We start from the raw sequence: 17,747 nt of genomic DNA, 5'->3' as shown, positions 1-17,747 counted from the left end.
TTTCTAAATTATTTTTCACACAAATGACTGTTTAAGAACACATTGGCTTGAAATGCCTTTAGTGCAAGTTTGGGTGTTTATAGAAGATGCAGCGAGTGTAGAATTAAACACAGATTAAATAATCATGGTTGAATATGACCTTAAAAATTGTCAAGTGTTGGATATTATATACAAGTTCTTTTTGAAAGATTAAAAAGTATACTTGGGACACCTGGGTGGCTCAGTTGGTTAGGCATCCAACTCTTGATTTCGGCTCAGGTCATGACCCCAGGATCCTGGGATCAAGCCCCATATCAGATTTCATGCTGAGTGTGGAGACTGCTTGAGATTCATTCTCTCCCTCTCCCTCTCCCTCTCCCTCTCCCTCTCCCTCTCCCTCTCCCTCTCCCTCTTTTTCTCTCTCCCTGTGCCTCTCCCCTGCTCATGCTCTCTTTCTAAAGAATGACATGAAAAAATAAAAGGTACACTGATGAGTACTAGTAAGTGGTTATATAATAAAGATTATAGTGGGTACTTACAGAACAAATGGAAGAAATTGTCTATTATGTGAATTAGTACTAATAGTGATTTGAGATAAAATATCAGGTGACATTTAATACACGAACTGAAAAAATGCAGCATCTAGGGGCACCTGGGTAGCTCAGTCAATTGAGCATCTCTTTTTTTTTTTTTTAAGTTTATTTATTTATTTTGAGAGCGAGAGAGCACGCAGGAGGGGCAGAGAGAAGGAGAGAGAGAGAGAGAGAGAGAGAGAGAGAGAGAAAATCCCAAGCAGGCTCCACACCGTCAGCACAGAAACCAGTGTGGGGCTTGAACTCACTAACTGTGAGATCATGACCTGAGCCAAAACTGGGTAGGCTTAACCTGCTGAGCCACCCAGGCACCCCAAGCTGAGTCTTGATTTCAGCTCCGGTCAGGGGATTCCAGGGTCAGGGGATTGAGCCCTGCATTGGGCTCCACACTAAGCGTGGAGCCTGCTTAAGACTCTCTCTCTCCCTCTGCCCCTCTCCCCTCTTCTCTCTCTCTCTCTCTAAAATAAAACAACCAACCAAAAAAGTGCAGCATCTAAACAACTTAGAAGTGAAATTGATATTTGAGGTCAGAATAATTAGGTGATTCAACAAATATTATAATGATGACCCTAACATTTAAGGTGAATATGAAGACTTTGACTGTAATTGTTTTCTTAGTGTGTGAGTGGAAGAAAATATTTTCAACATATTATTTTAATAATATGTGTTGTTAAACGTATGTATTAATTGAGTCAATTTAAAATGGGTATTTGGTTATTTATATTCTTATAAGCTTAGGGGCACCTGGGTGGCTTAGTCAGTTAAGTGCCCAACTTTGGCTTAGGTCATGATCTCACGGTTCGTGAGTTTAAGCCCCATATTAGGTTCTGTGCTCATAGCTCAGAGTGTGGAGCCTGCTTCAGATTCTGTGTCCTCCTCCCTCTCTCTGCTCCTCCCCTGCTCGTGCTCTGTCTCTCTCTGTCTCATAATAATAAATAAAATGTTAAAAAAATTTATATTCTTGGGGCGCCCGGGTGGCTCAGTCAGTTAAGTGTCTGACTTCGGCTCAGGTCATGATAATTATGGTCTGTGAGTTCGAGCCCTGTGTTGGGCTCTGTGCTGACAGCTCAGAGCCTGAAGCCTGCTTCGGATTCTGTGTCTCCCTCTCTCTCTGGCCCTCCCCATTCATGCTCTGTCTCTCTCTGTATCAAAAATAAGTAAACATTAAAAAAAATTTATATTCTTATAAGCTTATATTCGATCCGGCAAAACTGTTTTAAATAGTTTTTACTGGGAAAATGGGGTATTTTCAGGGTCATTTCAGAACTCTTTAATTTTGTAATCTATAATTTAGATATCAGAAAGGCTGTTCATTAATTCAGCAAATATGTATTGAGCCCCTTTTACATTCTGGTCACCAGGTGCTAGGGATAAAGTGGTAAATACATGAGAAATTCTTGAGTCGTGCCTCAGTGGAGCTTAGAATCCAATGAATTCAGAAATTGAAGCATAGGAATTTTATAAGTAGAAGGATTTAGAAACCACTGAAATTTTTTGTTTTATAAAAGGGGAAATTGAGACCCCCCCCCCCTTCAAAAAGAAAATGACTATTTAAACTTACATATCCTGTTTATGACTCTTAGTATAGTGATTTCAACGTCCACGGTTATGAATGACGTCTGCCAAACTTAGGAGTGTGTTCTCTCTGGGCTATTAGATATAATAAAAATTTCAAATAAATTTCAGAACACAGAGAGAAACCAGCTCAAGAGTTTTGTACACCTCTTTATTTTCTTTCATAGAATGCAGTTCCTAGTCAGTACTTAGATATTATCTACATTGTTTACAGTATTTTTCCTAAAAATGATAAACTTTATTTGAGGAGTCGTTAGCCTTGAGTGGGTTTTACTCTTTCATATTGAGAGCAAAGATTGTTGGGGTAGTAGGATTGGAAGAAGGGACTACTCTCAGTTTCCAACCAAACATGTAATTTCTAGACTATTTATTCTGCACAGGGGAGAGGATATGGTGGCCCATAATGAAATTTACTTCTACCCACCCCAGGCCTTACAGCTACATGTATATATGCATATAGATTTATAGCTATAAGTGACATTTATTGAGCACTTAACAAAGTTGGCAGTATTTTTTAGTGCTTTGCACGTATTATTTAATTTAATCCTTGCAATAGTCCTGTTCGACTGCTTAAGGTCAACTTTCACTAGATCTGTCTCAGGTATATCCTGTTAGACTCGAAACAAAAGGCTATCACCTGATAGCCAATCAGTAATAATAATGATGCTTATTAGGTGATAGATGTAAGTGATATACATGTATTAACTCTTTCTCATAACCCTCATAGTGAAAGCTGCTTGATGCAGCCCACAATACTTGAAACATTAGGAATAGGAGTTGGGGTATAAGAGGCAAATGGGAACAGTTTAGTAATTTGAATTTGAGGTTATTTATAATACCTGTAGACCATGAGGAAACCTTGTGGACAGAAATTCCAGGTAGTTCTCTTCTTTGCTGTACATTTTTATTTTATTTTATTTATTTATTTCTTTATTTATTTTAAAAATTTTAATTTTTTTTTTTTTTTAATTTATTTTTGAGACAGAGAGACAGAGCATGAACAGGGAAGGGGCAGAGAGAGAGAGAGGGAGACACAGAATCTGAAACAGGCTCCAGGCTCTGAGCTGTCAGCAGAGTCTGACACGGGGCTCGAACTCACGGACCGTGAGATCATGACCTGAGCTGAAGTCAGACGCTCAACCAACTGAGCCACCCAGGCGCCCCTTTACTGTACATTTTTAAAGGGAGGCAGCAAGCTTATGAGACTGAAAGCAGGTTGCATCCCACTGTCTTGTCCCCTGTCAGCCTGTCAAGCTCTGTTTTCAGTGATCTTGAGGACAAGACATGAATTCACAAAGTTAGGCTACTTCTAAATTTAAAACTAAGTCTTCTTGAGGAGTTTGAAATGCTACATAGTTATAATTATCTTTTTGTGGTGGTAATTTTTTAATTTTTATTTTTGTAAGGGATTAGTGAAGTGAATTTATTAGTAGGGCACTAAAGTTAAAATCTGGCTTCATTGGTAATTTTTTTTTTTTTTTAGTAAAGCGCGAAGAGGTAAGTTTTAGAAATAATATTTTAGATAGACCATTTTGTTCTTCCTTCTCCCCTTCTCAAATAAACCACATGGAATATTCCATTCATTACTGCCTGAGAAAGTCATTACTTTGCAAGCTGCAGTTGCTGAAATGGTTTAGTGGAAGAAATGTTTGCTTGCATTTTTTTTTAGTGATTTTTTTTTTTTTTTTTTTTTGGTAGTTGTTTTTTTGAATATCCAAACTGTAGCAAGCAAGAAGCAGATTTAAATTTATATCAGGGAAACCTCTTTGTGGAACATTTCATCAGATGACTCCTTGTCAACCTCATATCTTGGAAAGAGGGATTAATGAAATAGCATCTGAAGCAGCAGTGAACTCTTGTGGAATAAACTCTGACATCTTCCACGGTGTTTTGTGGGATAATTTCAAGTTCTTCAGATTCAGATTACATAAAGAAGATTGTAGGACACGTGACACATTCTGGTTTCTTGTATTTCAGATATAGAAAAATTGATACCTCTAAGAATGGATCCTGGAGAGATCTTGTTACAGTTATAACTTTTTATCTATGGTTTTATCTCACAACTTTATTTTTAATTTTATTTTTAATTTTTTTATTCATAGAGGAATTTAAAATAGTTTGCAATAAACTGCTTTATGTATAAAATATTGTAATGGTAAAGTAATGGATTGCCTGTGCATTGTAACCACAAAGGTAAGATATAGTATGCTTTCTCCATTTCGTTGTTAGTGACAGAATGTGAGAGACCTTTTTGTTCATAATGTATTTTGAAAACAAAGTGTAACATTGTTCTATATTTGAAAATAGATATTTGAAACCATGTGATGCTTAAGTTATATCCTTTTAGAAAAGTAATATTCTGAAATGTGTTTTAGGTACCTAAAAATGGTATATTGAATGGACATTTTTTTTCTCTGAGATCTCTAGGAAGCTTTTTTCCCTAGCAGCACAGATTTAAAAGGCCTTGATTATATTTAAATCTTGTAAATATATTCTGAAAGTTCTCCCCCTCTACTTTATTTTCTGCCCTAACATGTCATACTGGTTTAAAGTATAACTCATTTTGAGAACATTTTCTGGACTCTTCCATCAATTGCAAATATTTTTTCCAAGAATTAGAAAATAGTCCAGTTTTAATTGTGTTGCCTTTGGAAAGATGTTGATTTGGATTTAAAGTGATTAAACTTGTACAAGTCCTCCTTAAGGAAGTATGTGTTTTAAAGTCTGTTTTGCTCATTGTCCTCAAAGTACAGCATACTCTATTTAATCTCTAAGTTTGGTTTATTTCTGAGCACCAATTTGTGGACATTGTGTGATTGTGTAAGATTCAGGATGCTTACATTTTCAATTTATACATTGGTTTTTATGGAATAATTTACTTTGTTATTTCTGTGCACTTGACAGTGATTGTTAGACAAAATTATTCAATTTTAAAATTATGTTCAGTAATAAGAGTAAGTGAATTTGTAGATTCTTAAAGTATGCTATTCCTGTATAGTGAACTATTTCTCACAAAAGGATAAGTGAGAAATTTATGAAAATTAGTTTTGTTTGCTTGTTGCTCACAGAGTTAAAGTTTGAACAGTAGGAGCTTTAATCAGATACAAACATGTCCATTATCTGGTCCTGTCCTCTTCATAAGGGGATGTCTTCTGTGTACCCCTAAGTAAAATGTCTTATTAAATATTCTTGAAGAATATGTAGAGAGCAGTAAGCCTGAAAAACAGGCTTTGGGTTTTTTTCCCTCCATGAGTTCTTTTCATGGTTGTCTGTGGTTCGTTCTCCTTGTGATTTACCTTTATCACCTCATTCATTTGGTTTTTATTTCTGTTATTTTAGCCAGGTTATTTGAAATGATCTCTCTCTTCTTTCAGTCCTATCCTTCTTAATAAAAAGTTTTTGCATTTGACCCTTTTTAAGCAAAAGAGAGCTGCTATTGTCAAAAAAAAAGTTGTGTAGAATTAATATCATAAAGTTTTTATAATTTTTCATTATGTAACTGTTAAAGCAAAAATAGAAAAAGATGTAGGTTGGAAATTAGGAAGCCTAAAATATTATTTGTAGTTACTTTTGAAAGAGCTAAATTAAAATAATTTCTTCTGTTATTAGAAATAAAACCCTTTGAACTAGTGACTATAGCAGGAAGAGGAAAATTCTTAATTTTCTTTTCAACTAAATTGCTACAGTGTTTTCTCTCTTGGATCTTTTTTCTGATCTTTATACGGTTTTATATGTGGTTATAAAGTCTGACATATCGTTGATGTAATTCTATCATGTTAATACTAAAACACCTTTCCAAGTGAGATTTTTTTTCATCATCCGCCTCTCCTCTCTCCCACTTGTGTAGGCACGGTGAGCTAGGTAGGCTTGTTGCATCATTGCTACCATGGATACCCTTAAGAGCAGGCATGTGGGTTGTGCTAAAGCAATGATGATTAGCTTTCTGGGTTTTTTCCCCCCCGTAACTATATGTTCTTCACAATGAAAACTCTTATTTTAAAACGTTTGCAAATGACTAGGTTGTGAGATGTGATGACTAAATCATCACTGCTACTGAACTGCCAAATCTTGGCCTCTGTATACAGTAGTATTAATGTCGTTTACTAATTTAAGATGATCATAAATAGCTCTACATTCTTTTTCTGATTAATACATTTTAAACACAAATGTTTGTTTTGCCTCTAAGTGAAAAAAATGTACTTCGTCTTTGAATTTTTAAAAATATTGTTCTGAATTTAGATATTTTGCAGGGGACAAGATTCTAGTGAGCATTTCCATCATAGCAGTATTTATGATTATTGTTACATGTGAAAAGCACAAAATATTATATCCAAGCTGACTAAATTACATAAAAATCTATGTATGTAATGTCTTTGTAAGAGATACTATTTTTGTGTTTGTAAATTGTTGTGTTCTAGCTTTGTAAATCTATGTCATTTGGGGTGGAGTTAATATTGTCAGGGAGCCAACAGACTAGTGTGGTTTTATCAGACTTCTTATCACCTAAAGGAAAATTAATTTGGAACATACAAGGTCCAACAAAGAGTGATTTGTTAGTATTGTTATATATGGTATGTTTTCTTTTGTTAGCAGTAAAGCACTATGTATAAACTACAGCTAAAGGCATTCATATTCTTTAGTTTAGAGGTTTCCCAGCTGTCTATTCACTTTGGAGAGAAGGGAGTTGCATAACTTTAGTACCAGAATTTCTTGCAGTGGAGTCATGTCTTTTCCATCTTTTGTTATACTGCTTCTTTATGAAATATAAAGGGATTTTCTCTATCTCTATTCCTTTAGGACCATTTAGCAGAAGTTTAGGTGGCAGGAGAAAGGCCTGAAAAGAAAAAAAAAATATCCTGTATGTTCTTGATTAGCCTTAGAAAGGAGACAAGGAACTTTCATATTTCAGGAGATTCTCTTATACTCAGTACCAGTTGTTATTTTATTATTTCACTTATGCAAAACTTGATGTCCATATTAATTGCTATTAAGGCGATATTTGAGTCAATTTGTGCAGTTTTAGAGATTTCTTCAATTAAGGATTGCCAATACATATGTTTTAGGAACTACAAATCACGTTTTCATTATTTTTGTTAACAGATTTTTTTTTTTCAATTCTTTTGAGGCATTTCCTCCTTCTTTGAGATCTTAATGCATAATAATGTCCTCTGTTTGCAAGTTCTTACCACCAAATCTTACCGTCCCTTCAGATTCCACCTTAACACACGACTTCCTCAAGAAAGCCTTCCTTAATGCCCAAGATTAAATAAGTTTCCTCTACTTCTGTAAGTCTTTGTAACACATGCAGTATCATATATTTGTGTGATTATTAATGTATGTTTCTCTCACTGGATGATAATCTTTACAAGTTAAGATTTTTTTCCTGCAGGGTATCTTGGATGCCCAACCAATTGTCTGAATATCTGCTGACAGTGGATACTCAGTAAATAATTGTTGAATGAATGAAGCTTTGGCACAGATGTTCCAAACTTGTGGATTTAAAAAGTACATATATATTTTTTTACTTTATAATAGATTTTAAGTCCTATTTTGAATATGGTTATATGTTGACAACCTGGAAAATTGTTACTAAAATTTATCTTTCTATATTTATAATGGATTCAAAAGCATCTAGAAAGTGGCCTATCTTCCCAGTGTTTTCCACCTTCTTTTTCTTAGTTTATCATGGGGATATAATGTATCATTATGTCTTGATACTTACTTGACTACTAGTCACTTATAAATATTTGACTGATTTTATATGTAAAGTGCATTTTCTTTGTGCTTTATACCTAATTTGGGAGAGACAGATCCTTTTCCATTTTATAGGACTTGACTTCTGTCTTTAGGCTGAAAATGTTAACTAACAACTTTAGCACTGTCCAATAGAACTTTATGCAATGATAGAAATGTTGTATATTGTCCAATCCACTAGCACATGAAATGTGGCCAATTTGACAGAGGAACTTAATTTTAATTTTAAATGATTTAAACAGACTTAGATTATTGATCTGTAACAACTTTTCTCATATAATGGCCAACCCTTCACTTATTTACTCCCCCTGAATTTTTTAAACAATTTTATTGAGTGGGTAATAAACTCACATATTACTCAAAATAAACTCAGGAATCAAAACTATCACTAAAGAGTTTATTTAGCTATGTCTCACTTCTGTCCTTTCTCCCCTAGTCCCCATAAGAAACTTTTTATTTGTTTCTATTTATCTTGAATGTTTTTATTTCTCCCTTATGCAACAGGTTGTATGATTTTCATGTTTTTACAATCTTATACCCCTTGCTGGTTTTACTTATAATACCCTGAAGTTCTCCATTTTAGTACACAAAACTTATCCTCATTCATTTTTACAGAACTACGTTATTTTATTGTGCGGATATATCATGGTTTCTTTAACCGAATGTGAACTTTTAATTAAATGTCGTATAACAACTGGTTCTGATTGGAGAAAGATAAAAGATGGATCCACACCTAATACTGTATATCATGAGAGATTCCAAATATTCACAAGATATAAATGTATTTTTGCTGGGCACCGAAGTTCTTTATTTTACTGTTATAAACTGTGCTTCAGTAAACACCTTTGTATGTATGTCATGTTTGTGCAGGTGCATCTGTATGACACAGGATTGCTGCTTTAGAGAGTAAATGCATTTGTAATTTTAGTAACTATTGCCAGACGTTGCTCCATTGAAATTGTGCCATTTTGCATTCCCACCAGCAATGAATCAGAGTGATTGTATCCTTGCAACTTTGTTGATGGAATGTATTTTCAAATTTTTGCATTTTTGCCCATTTGTTGGGTGAGAGATGGTATATAAGTGTGGTTTTAATTTGCATTTCTCATATATTCAAGCAAGATTTATTATATTTTATAGTTTTTCTGTTGGGCTGTTGGTCTTTCTCTTAATTTTTAGGAGCTCTTTACATAATAAGGAGATTAGTCTTAATCTGTGGGCGGTCTGTGATATGAGTTGCAGGGTTGTCTCCCCTCCCTTTCCTTTCCCTCCCTCCTCCTTACCCCCCCCACCCCCCGCCTTCTGTAGAATTTCACTTAAAAAGTTTTGCACCATTTCAAGATTATCCTGATGTACCATTTTTCCATTGCTTACCCATTTGTTCCAGTGTTGCTTATTAAAAAAAATCCATATTTACCCCCACTGAATTGAGATGCCATTTTTTGGCAAATAAATTTGTCTATTTGTGGGACAGTTCTGTTTCATTGGTCTGTCCATTCATGAACCAACTTGACAATGTTTTACTTATTGAAGCTTTTTAGTTTACCTTAACATCTAATATATTCCTCTCATTGATCTCTGTTTTTGTAGCTTATCTTAAAAAGGAGGTAAGGAGGATTCTTTCCTGTTTGATTTTCTGCATAAATCTTAGAATCAACTTACCTTGCTAAGAAAAGGTGTTTACCCTCTAAATAAGTATTGCACCTTAAGAAATGTTTCCAGACCAGAAGAGGGAGGCAGGAAAGCTGGTCAAGTTTATCTCTGACATACTTTCCCAACTATTTATAAATTCCTAGTAAGAGACTAGGCAGTAGTCTTGATTACTGAGCCTGGGGAGTAGAATTTCAAATTCATCTCTTAGAATTCTAATTTTGTTTAATCAAATGCACATTTTACTTGTTTCATAAATTTTCTTAGCCCTTTGCTCCATGACTTTACCAGTTGACTAAAGTTACCTGCCTTCTGACTGAATGAAATAGATTTATTTCTAGTGCCAACTCTGGTTGGTGTTGGATGCCCAGAAATCTGTCTGTATTGAGAATTCTAACAGGCTAAAGGAAAGAGTGCTGTCTTTTCTATGGCTGAGGAATTGGAGAAGTATGAGGCACGTGGCAGAATAAGAGTATCATTTGTATTTAAAATATTTTGAAAATCCTTACACATTAGATCACCTGATAGCATTGAAAATAACTCCATTATTTGGATGTTTTATAAGTTATTTAATCAGTAAACATTTGAATTATTTCTATTTTTTTCCACTTAAAATGGTGTACTTGATGCTTAATCTCTGAGCATAACCATGATTCTTATGTGAGGAATTTCTAGTTTAAAAGGTGGGCATTTTCAGTGTTTTCATAAATATTGCCACAATTTCTACTTTATTACCTTCATACTTTTCCCAGTTAAAATGCCCTATTTTACATTAAATGTATTTTCACTAATTGTTTCCCCATTTAACATCTAGAAAGCCTCATTACAGCTCCCAATCTTATGATTGATCATATTCATATTCATATTGATCATATTGATTAAATTCAATCAAATTATTGAATTTCTTTGAACTATTTCACCTTTTCTTTAATTTTTAGTATCCAGTCAGTGTTCACCTGGGATTCACCTTATTTGAGACCTTCTGAATTGGAATAATAGAAATTGCTTTCAAGTAGTACCCTTTTACAATTGGACTTTCAAATGAATGAGGATAACTAAGACTTATGTTTTTCTTATTTTGTCACTCAGAATTTCTTGGAGTCTGCATTCTGTACCAGTCACTCAACTGAAATTGTGTCACTTACTCTCTGAGCAGAGAGTAAAGGATGATATTTAAGAGCTAAGGCTCTGGAGACCTTTGAGGTTCTAGGCCTAACACTTGTTTCCTGGACAAGTTACTTAATCCTTCTGTGTTTCAATATCCTCATCTCTAAAATGGGGAAAATGATGGTACCTACTTTATAGGACTGTTAAAGATTAGTTGAGCTAATACTTGTCAAATGTGTGAAATGACGACTACCACATAGTAAGACTTTACTAGTTGTTAGACCTTTTTTATTTATTTATTTACTTACTTATTTATTTATTTATTTATTTTTTGTTAGACCTTTTTAATAAGTTTTATTAAATAGTAATAAAATATATAACCTGGTTGGACAGAATGGTCTTTTCTGAATCATTCTCTTTGTCTTTGATACTGTTGGTTTTCCCTCTTTTATAATTTCTGTTCCTTGCCTTTTTATGGGTAGTGTTCTGGTTCTTCTTATTACGTAGTAGATGGTTAGATACAGCTCTATCATTACAGCATTCTGGAAATAGGAGTAAAAGGAAAATGAAAAAGGGTGAGATTTGAAGACATTTCTACTCATGCGTGTTTCTCCTTTATCTCCCTCTTCTTTTGCTGCTTGAATATTAGAGTTATGTTAATGCTTGGTCTTTGGAGACAGCTTGCTAAATTTGGGGGTTGCCAAAAGTTCATGATTGTAATAACTGGTACTTCTTTTGGTGATTAGTGTGTAGCCAGCCATCTTATATATGGATAGAGGAAAAGGAATTGTTCATATGTGGAAATAGATACTTATTTGTGATTCCAATGTCTATTCAGCAACTATTTGTTTTAACTAGATAACTGATAGAGTGGTAGGAGATAAATCACCAGAGAAATGTTGAATTGTTGGCTTATCTTTGTTTAGGAATTACGAATAGAAAATTTAGCTTCTTTGGGTGAAACAACAGTCTTTTATTTAAATGCTCATATTTCTATGTCAGGGCACTTTTAGTTGTGCTAGGTTGTATTAAAATTGTATGTTAGCCAGCAGCTTTGAAAGGGGTGTTGTGAGACCTTTTAAAAGAAAGTCCTCGTACATAATTTCAGATTTTTTAGATTTTTAAAGCTAAATTTTAATAGTGAATAGAAATACTGCCCTCTGCTGTTTGCTAATTGTTTTACTGCCAGGTAAAAATGTTCAGTAACATTAAATATGTTCGTTGTCATTTGGCCTTTAGAAAAACTTGGATCCTGGAACAAAGTTTAGCTTAGTCTTAGCTTCTCACTTTTTGTGGTGAGCTTTAAGAAGTTGCTAGATTGATTCTTTATGGTTGTGTGATTCAAAGTTTGTGTTGATAGCTTATAAGCAAACTAAAAATAAATTCTGTAGGTAAAGGGGTGCCTGGATGGCTCAGTCGGTTGAGCGTCCGACTTTGGCTCAGGTGTTGATCTCACATTTCATAGGCTCTGTGCTGACAACTTGGAGCCTGGAACCTGCTTCAGATTCTTTGTCTTCCCCCCCTCTCTCTTTCCCTCCCTCCCTCCCTCTCTCCCCCCCCCCCCCCCCCGCCCCTTGCCCACTTGTGTGTGTGTGCACTCTCCCTCCCTCAAAAATAAATAAACATAAAAAAATTCTATAGGTAAAGATAATTTTTCTAAAATAATCATTGTTTTAATTTATCTTATGTTATTTAACGTGCTTGAAATTTTGTTTTTTTAAAGAGTTTTTTTTTTAATGTTTTATTTATTTTTGAGAGCACAAGCAGGGAAAGGGTAGATAGAGGGGGACAGAGGATCCAAAGCAGACTCTGTGCTGACAGCAGCAAATCCAATGTGGGGTTTGAACTTAAGAACTACAAGATCATGACCTGAGCCGAAGTTTGGATGCTCAACCAACTGAGCCACCCAGGTGCTCCGTATTTGAAATTTTAATCAGTATTGAATAGGGATGTAAGATCTGTGTGTGTTTACTAAAAGGCACTGCTTAAACAATGGTGATACAAATTTTAACTTGGATTTCATGGGTTTGGTTTTTTTTTTTACTATAAAATTGAAGGGATTAGAAGAGATGGTTTTTTTAACTTGTTTTATTTTTTATTTTTTTAAATTTACATCCAAATTAGTTAGCACATAGTGCAACAATGATTTCAGGAGTAGATTCCTTAATGCCCCTTACCCATTTAGCCCATCCCCCCCCCTCCAATCCCTAGTAACCCTCAGTTCTCCATATTTATGAGTCTCTTCTGTTTTGTCCCCCTCCCTGTTTTTGTATTATTTTTGTTTCCCTTCCCTCATGTTCATCTGTTTTGTCTCTTAAAGTCGTCATATGAGTGAAGTCATATGATTTGTGTCTTTCTCTGACTAATTTCACTTAGCATAATACCCTCCAGTTCCATCCGCATAGTTGCAAATGGCAAGATTTCATTCTTTTGGATTGCCGAGTATATATATATATATATACCTCCATTGTGTATATATAGCACATCTTCTTTATCCATTCATCCATTGATGGACATTTGGGTTCTTTCCATACTTTGGCTATTGTTGATAGTGCTGCTATAAACATGGGGGTGCATGTGTCCCTTCGAAACAGCACACCTGTATCCCGTGGGTAAATGCCTAGTAGTGCAATTGCTGGGTCGTAGGGTAGTTCTATTTTTAGTTTTTGGAGGAACCTCCATACTGTTTTCCAGAGTGGCTGCACCAGCTTGCATTCCCACCAACAGTGCAAAAGAGATCCTCTTTCTCTGCATCCTCGCCAATATCTGTTGTTGCCTGAGTTGTTAATGTTAGCCATTCTGACAGGTGTGAGGTGGTATCTCACTGTGGTTTTGATTTGTATTTCCCTGATGATGAGTGAGAAGAGATGATCTTTAAGGTTCCATTTAGCTTTGTTTTGCTGAATAGTTACTATATATGTAGTACTGTACTATATATAAAATAGACATAGACATGGAAAAACAAAGATGATTAGTATTGCTCTTGCTTTAGGTCGAGGGCCAGCCAGTGGGCCAAATCATGCACATTTATTTAATTATTGTCACGGTTGCTTTTGTGCTATAGCAGCAGAGTTGAGCAGTTGCAACTGAGACCATATGACTTGCAAAGCTGAAAATATTTACTGTCTGGCCCTTTACAGAAAATATTTGCTGACTCCTGCCCCAGAGGAGCTTCTGTTCTAATGGGGAAGATAAATATCTAAAAAGATGATTTTGAGTTGGTGTTTATAAAGGACACGTAGAAAAAGTGTCAGGGGTAGTTTAAATAAAGTTAGCATGCAATAAAAAATAAATGCTTTCATCATTAGCACCATTCCCCCAGTTCAGTAGTGTATTAATACCTTCTAGTAATTCCTAGAGATTCTCGTTTATCAGCCATTATTAGGTATCCTGTTTCATAGCCTTGTTATCATCATCGCCATCACTATCACCATCATCATTATGACTTTTTTTGTAAAATACACAAATCTAAGTATGCATCTCCATGCCCTTTTAGAACTGTGATTACTTCCCACATAAAGATATAAGACATTTCCAGTATCCCAGAAGACTCCCTTTTGCTCTCTACAAAACAGTACACCCTCCCTGGAGGTAATCCTTTTTCTGGCCTGTATCACTGTAGATTAGTTTTGCACATATTATAAATGTAATCATGCATTGTATATTGTTGTTTATGGCTTATTTTCCTTAGCATCTATGTCACTGTGCTTGTCAGTAATTTGTTCCTTTTTATTGCTGTATAGTATTCCGTTGTGTGGATATACTACAATTTGTGTATCTTTTATTATGAGAATTTGGGTTGTTTCCATTTAGGAGCTGCTATGAATAAAACTGCTTTGAACACTTTTGTACAAGTCTTTTTGTGGATATATGCACTTAATTCTTTTGGGTGTGTATATATATACCTAGGAGGTAGAGGGGGAGGAATCAAAGACATTTACACCTGCATTATAAGTTTGACTAGTCCTGTGCTCCATTACAAAGTGGTAACATGACATTTCTTCATAAACCCTGTGACTAAGATAACATATCTTTTGTCTAAATCAAACAGGATTTATTTATGATGTCGACTTTGGTTGATACTGGGTGTTTAAAGGTCTTTGCTGAGAATTCTGATAACAGGTTGAAGGAAAGAGTACTGACATCAATTTAGTAGTCTTTGTCATGGATGAGGGATTGGAGAAGGGTGGAGGATTTGATAGAACAATGAAATCATTTGTATTTAATATATTTTGAAAATTCTTTTATGTCATTGAATACAGTTCTACAGGATTTAAAATTACTTTTTGTTTAAAAAAAATTACTTTGTTGTTTTGATTATGTCATGACTTCCTTAATTTCATTTAATATACTTTTCACTTTTAGAATGTCTGTTTGCTTTTTTGGAGATTTCATTTTTCTTTTTAAATTCATTATTGCTCCCCTTTGTATATCCTTTCCTCTGTGTTGTTATTTTATATATTTAAAATTGCCGTTTTTGTCCTCTTATGCTAGTTTAATGTCTGTCTTATCTTTGGCTCTACTGTGGGTCTGCTTTTCATTGTTCTTTTCTTTATGAACAATAAAAATTTTCTGATTCTTCTCATATCTTGAAGTTTTCATTGTGTGCTTTACATAGTGTGTAAAAAAAAAAGCATTAAGATTAAGACTAAACCCTTGTTCTTTACCTTTCAAGAAGCTAGAATGAAACTAATCAATTAGGAGTTGAGTTTATTTAGGGCTAGGTTGCTACATTAGTTACTTTTAGCTCACTTCTGTAAGAGTGAGAACAGTTCTGTGTCTTTAATAGGTCCTTGCCACCAGCAGGACTTTAGGATATAAAACCTTTGAGACTATAGAGATATTTCACTGCTTTTCTAGCGAGACTCCCCATTATTATTTCCATTTTTTCTTAAACTTTTTATTTTGTGATGATTATTGATTCATGTGGTTGTAAGAAATAATACAGAGATCTCATGTGCCCTTTATCCAATTTCCTACAATGGTAACCATAGTATAGTATCACTAACCAGGGTATTACATATTAATACAGTCAAAATACAGAACATTTCCATCACCACAGTGATCCCTCAGTTGCTTTTTTTTCTAGCTGTACCCACTACCCTCCTTCCCGCATCCCCTTCTTAATTCACAGCAACTACTTATCTGTACTCCATTTAAAAATTTTGTCATTGCAAGAATTTTATGTAAGTGGAATTATAGGTATAGAACCTTTTGGAATTGGCTTTTTTAAGACTCAGCATAATTTTTTGGAGATTCATCCAGAAAATGGTTGTTGCATATATCAATAGTTTGTTCCTTTTTGTTGCTGAGTGCTACTCCATGATAGGGATGAAGCACTGTTTAACCATTCACCTGTTGAAGGATATTCAAGTTTTTCCAGTTTTTGGCTATTACATATAAACCTTCTGTTAAACATTCATGCATAGGTTTTTGTGTGAACATAAGTATGCATTTCTCTGGGATAGATACCCAGGAGTGCAAATTGCTTAGTCATTTTGCAGTTTGTATATTTATTTTTTTTAATAAACTACTAAACTGTTCTCCAGGGTAGCTGTACCATTTTACATTCCCATCAACAATGTGTGAATGATCCAGTTTCTCTGCATCCTTGTCAGCATTTTGTGTTGTCACTATTTTTTTATTTTAGCCATTTTCATAGGTGTGAAAATGCCTAAAATAGCATGATGAAAATAGCCATTTTCATAGTGATATGTTATTGCATTTTTGATTCACATTTTCCTAATGGCTAATGATATTGAACATTTTTTCATGTGCTTATTTGCTTCGTATATTTTTCTTGGTGAAAACTCTTTTCATGTCTTTTGCCCATATTCTAATTGGATTTTTTTTTCTCTTGCATTTGAGAGTTCTTTACATATCTAGTATGCTAGACATTTGTCAGTATGTCTTTTGCAAACATTTTCTCCCAGTCTTTGCTTGTCTTTTTCCACTTTTCGTCTTCTAATCAGGGTCTAATCAGGGTTTTTTATGGAGCAAAAGTCTTTAATTTTGATGAAGTCCAGTTTGTTAACTGATGCTTTTTTCTTCATGGGTCATACTTTTGGTAGCAAATCTAAGAAATCTTTGCCTGGCCCCAGGTTCTGAAGATTTTCTTTTTTCTTTTTTTTCTTTTTTTTTTTTTTTTTTAATTTTTTTTTAACATTTATTTATTTTTGAGACAGAGAGAGACAGAGCATGAACGGGGGAGGGGCAGAGAGAGAGGGAGACACAGAATCGGAAGCAGGCTCCAGGCTCTGAGCCATCAGCCCAGAGCCTGACGCGGGGCTCGAACTCACGGACCGCGAGATCGTGACCTGAGCCGAAGTCGGACGCTCAACCGACTGAGCCACCCAGGCGCCCCTGAAGATTTTCTTTTTTAAAATAAGTCCATGATTTATTTTGAGTTAGTTTTTGTATAAGATGTGGAACGTAGGTTGAGGTTCTTTCTTTTCCTTTTTCTTTTTTCTTTTCTTTTCTTTTCTTTTCTTTTCTTTTCTTTCTTTCTTTTTCTTCTTTTTTCCCTATATATGCCCACTTGTTCCACCACTGTTTATTGGGAAGGCACTCTTTCCTGCATTGAGTTGTTTTCACAGATTTGTCATAAATTGGTTGGGCATATGTATATAGATCTGTTCAGTTCCATTGATTTATGTGTTTATCTCACCACAAATACCACACACTCTTGATTATCGTAGCTACATATACGTTTCAAAACACTCATTTTATTTTTTCCAAAATTGTTTTGGCTGTTCTAGTTTCTTTGCCTTCCAAATAAGCTTTATAATAGTTTACAAAATATCTTGAGATTTTGATAGGATTTTAATAGTGTTAAATCTGTATATCAATTTGGTGAATATTGACATCTTCACTATGTTGATGGAGTCTTCCAATCTGTGGACATGATATGGCTATTTAACTTATTGTTGATTTCTTTCATCAGTGTTTTGTAGCTTTCAGTGTACAAGTCTGGTACACTTTTATTAGATTTGCAAAGTAGTGTGTTATTTTTGTTTTGATGATTGTAAATTATACTGTATTTTTAATTTCAGTATTCACATATTCATTGCTAGTATATAAAATTGCAGT

The 17,747-nt window shown here is 34.6% G+C and overlaps 1 protein-coding gene across 18 annotated transcripts in view; it reads left to right on the top strand.

The window, feature by feature from the left end:
* The window catches only part of DLG1 (discs large MAGUK scaffold protein 1), a 272,956-nt gene that overhangs the window by 35,838 nt on the left and 219,371 nt on the right, over positions 1–17,747 (top strand). The window contains exon 1 of one of the 18 annotated variants that reach the window (XM_060639603.3): positions 4,256–4,340. The exons of the other annotated variants lie outside the window; for them this stretch is intronic. Within the exon in view, the coding sequence (XP_060495586.1) occupies positions 4,311–4,340 (30 nt within the window). The 5' untranslated portion in view covers positions 4,256–4,310. Of the gene's footprint in view, positions 1–4,255; positions 4,341–17,747 lie in introns of those variants that run through there. 18 annotated transcript variants of the gene reach the window in all.

The sequence above is a fragment of the Panthera onca genome, chromosome C2, assembly GCF_046562875.1.
Source record: "Panthera onca isolate mPanOnc1 chromosome C2, mPanOnc1 haplotype 2, whole genome shotgun sequence".
Classification (NCBI taxonomy): Eukaryota; Metazoa; Chordata; class Mammalia; order Carnivora; family Felidae; genus Panthera; species Panthera onca.
This window is presented reverse-complemented; position numbering and strand designations above follow the sequence as displayed.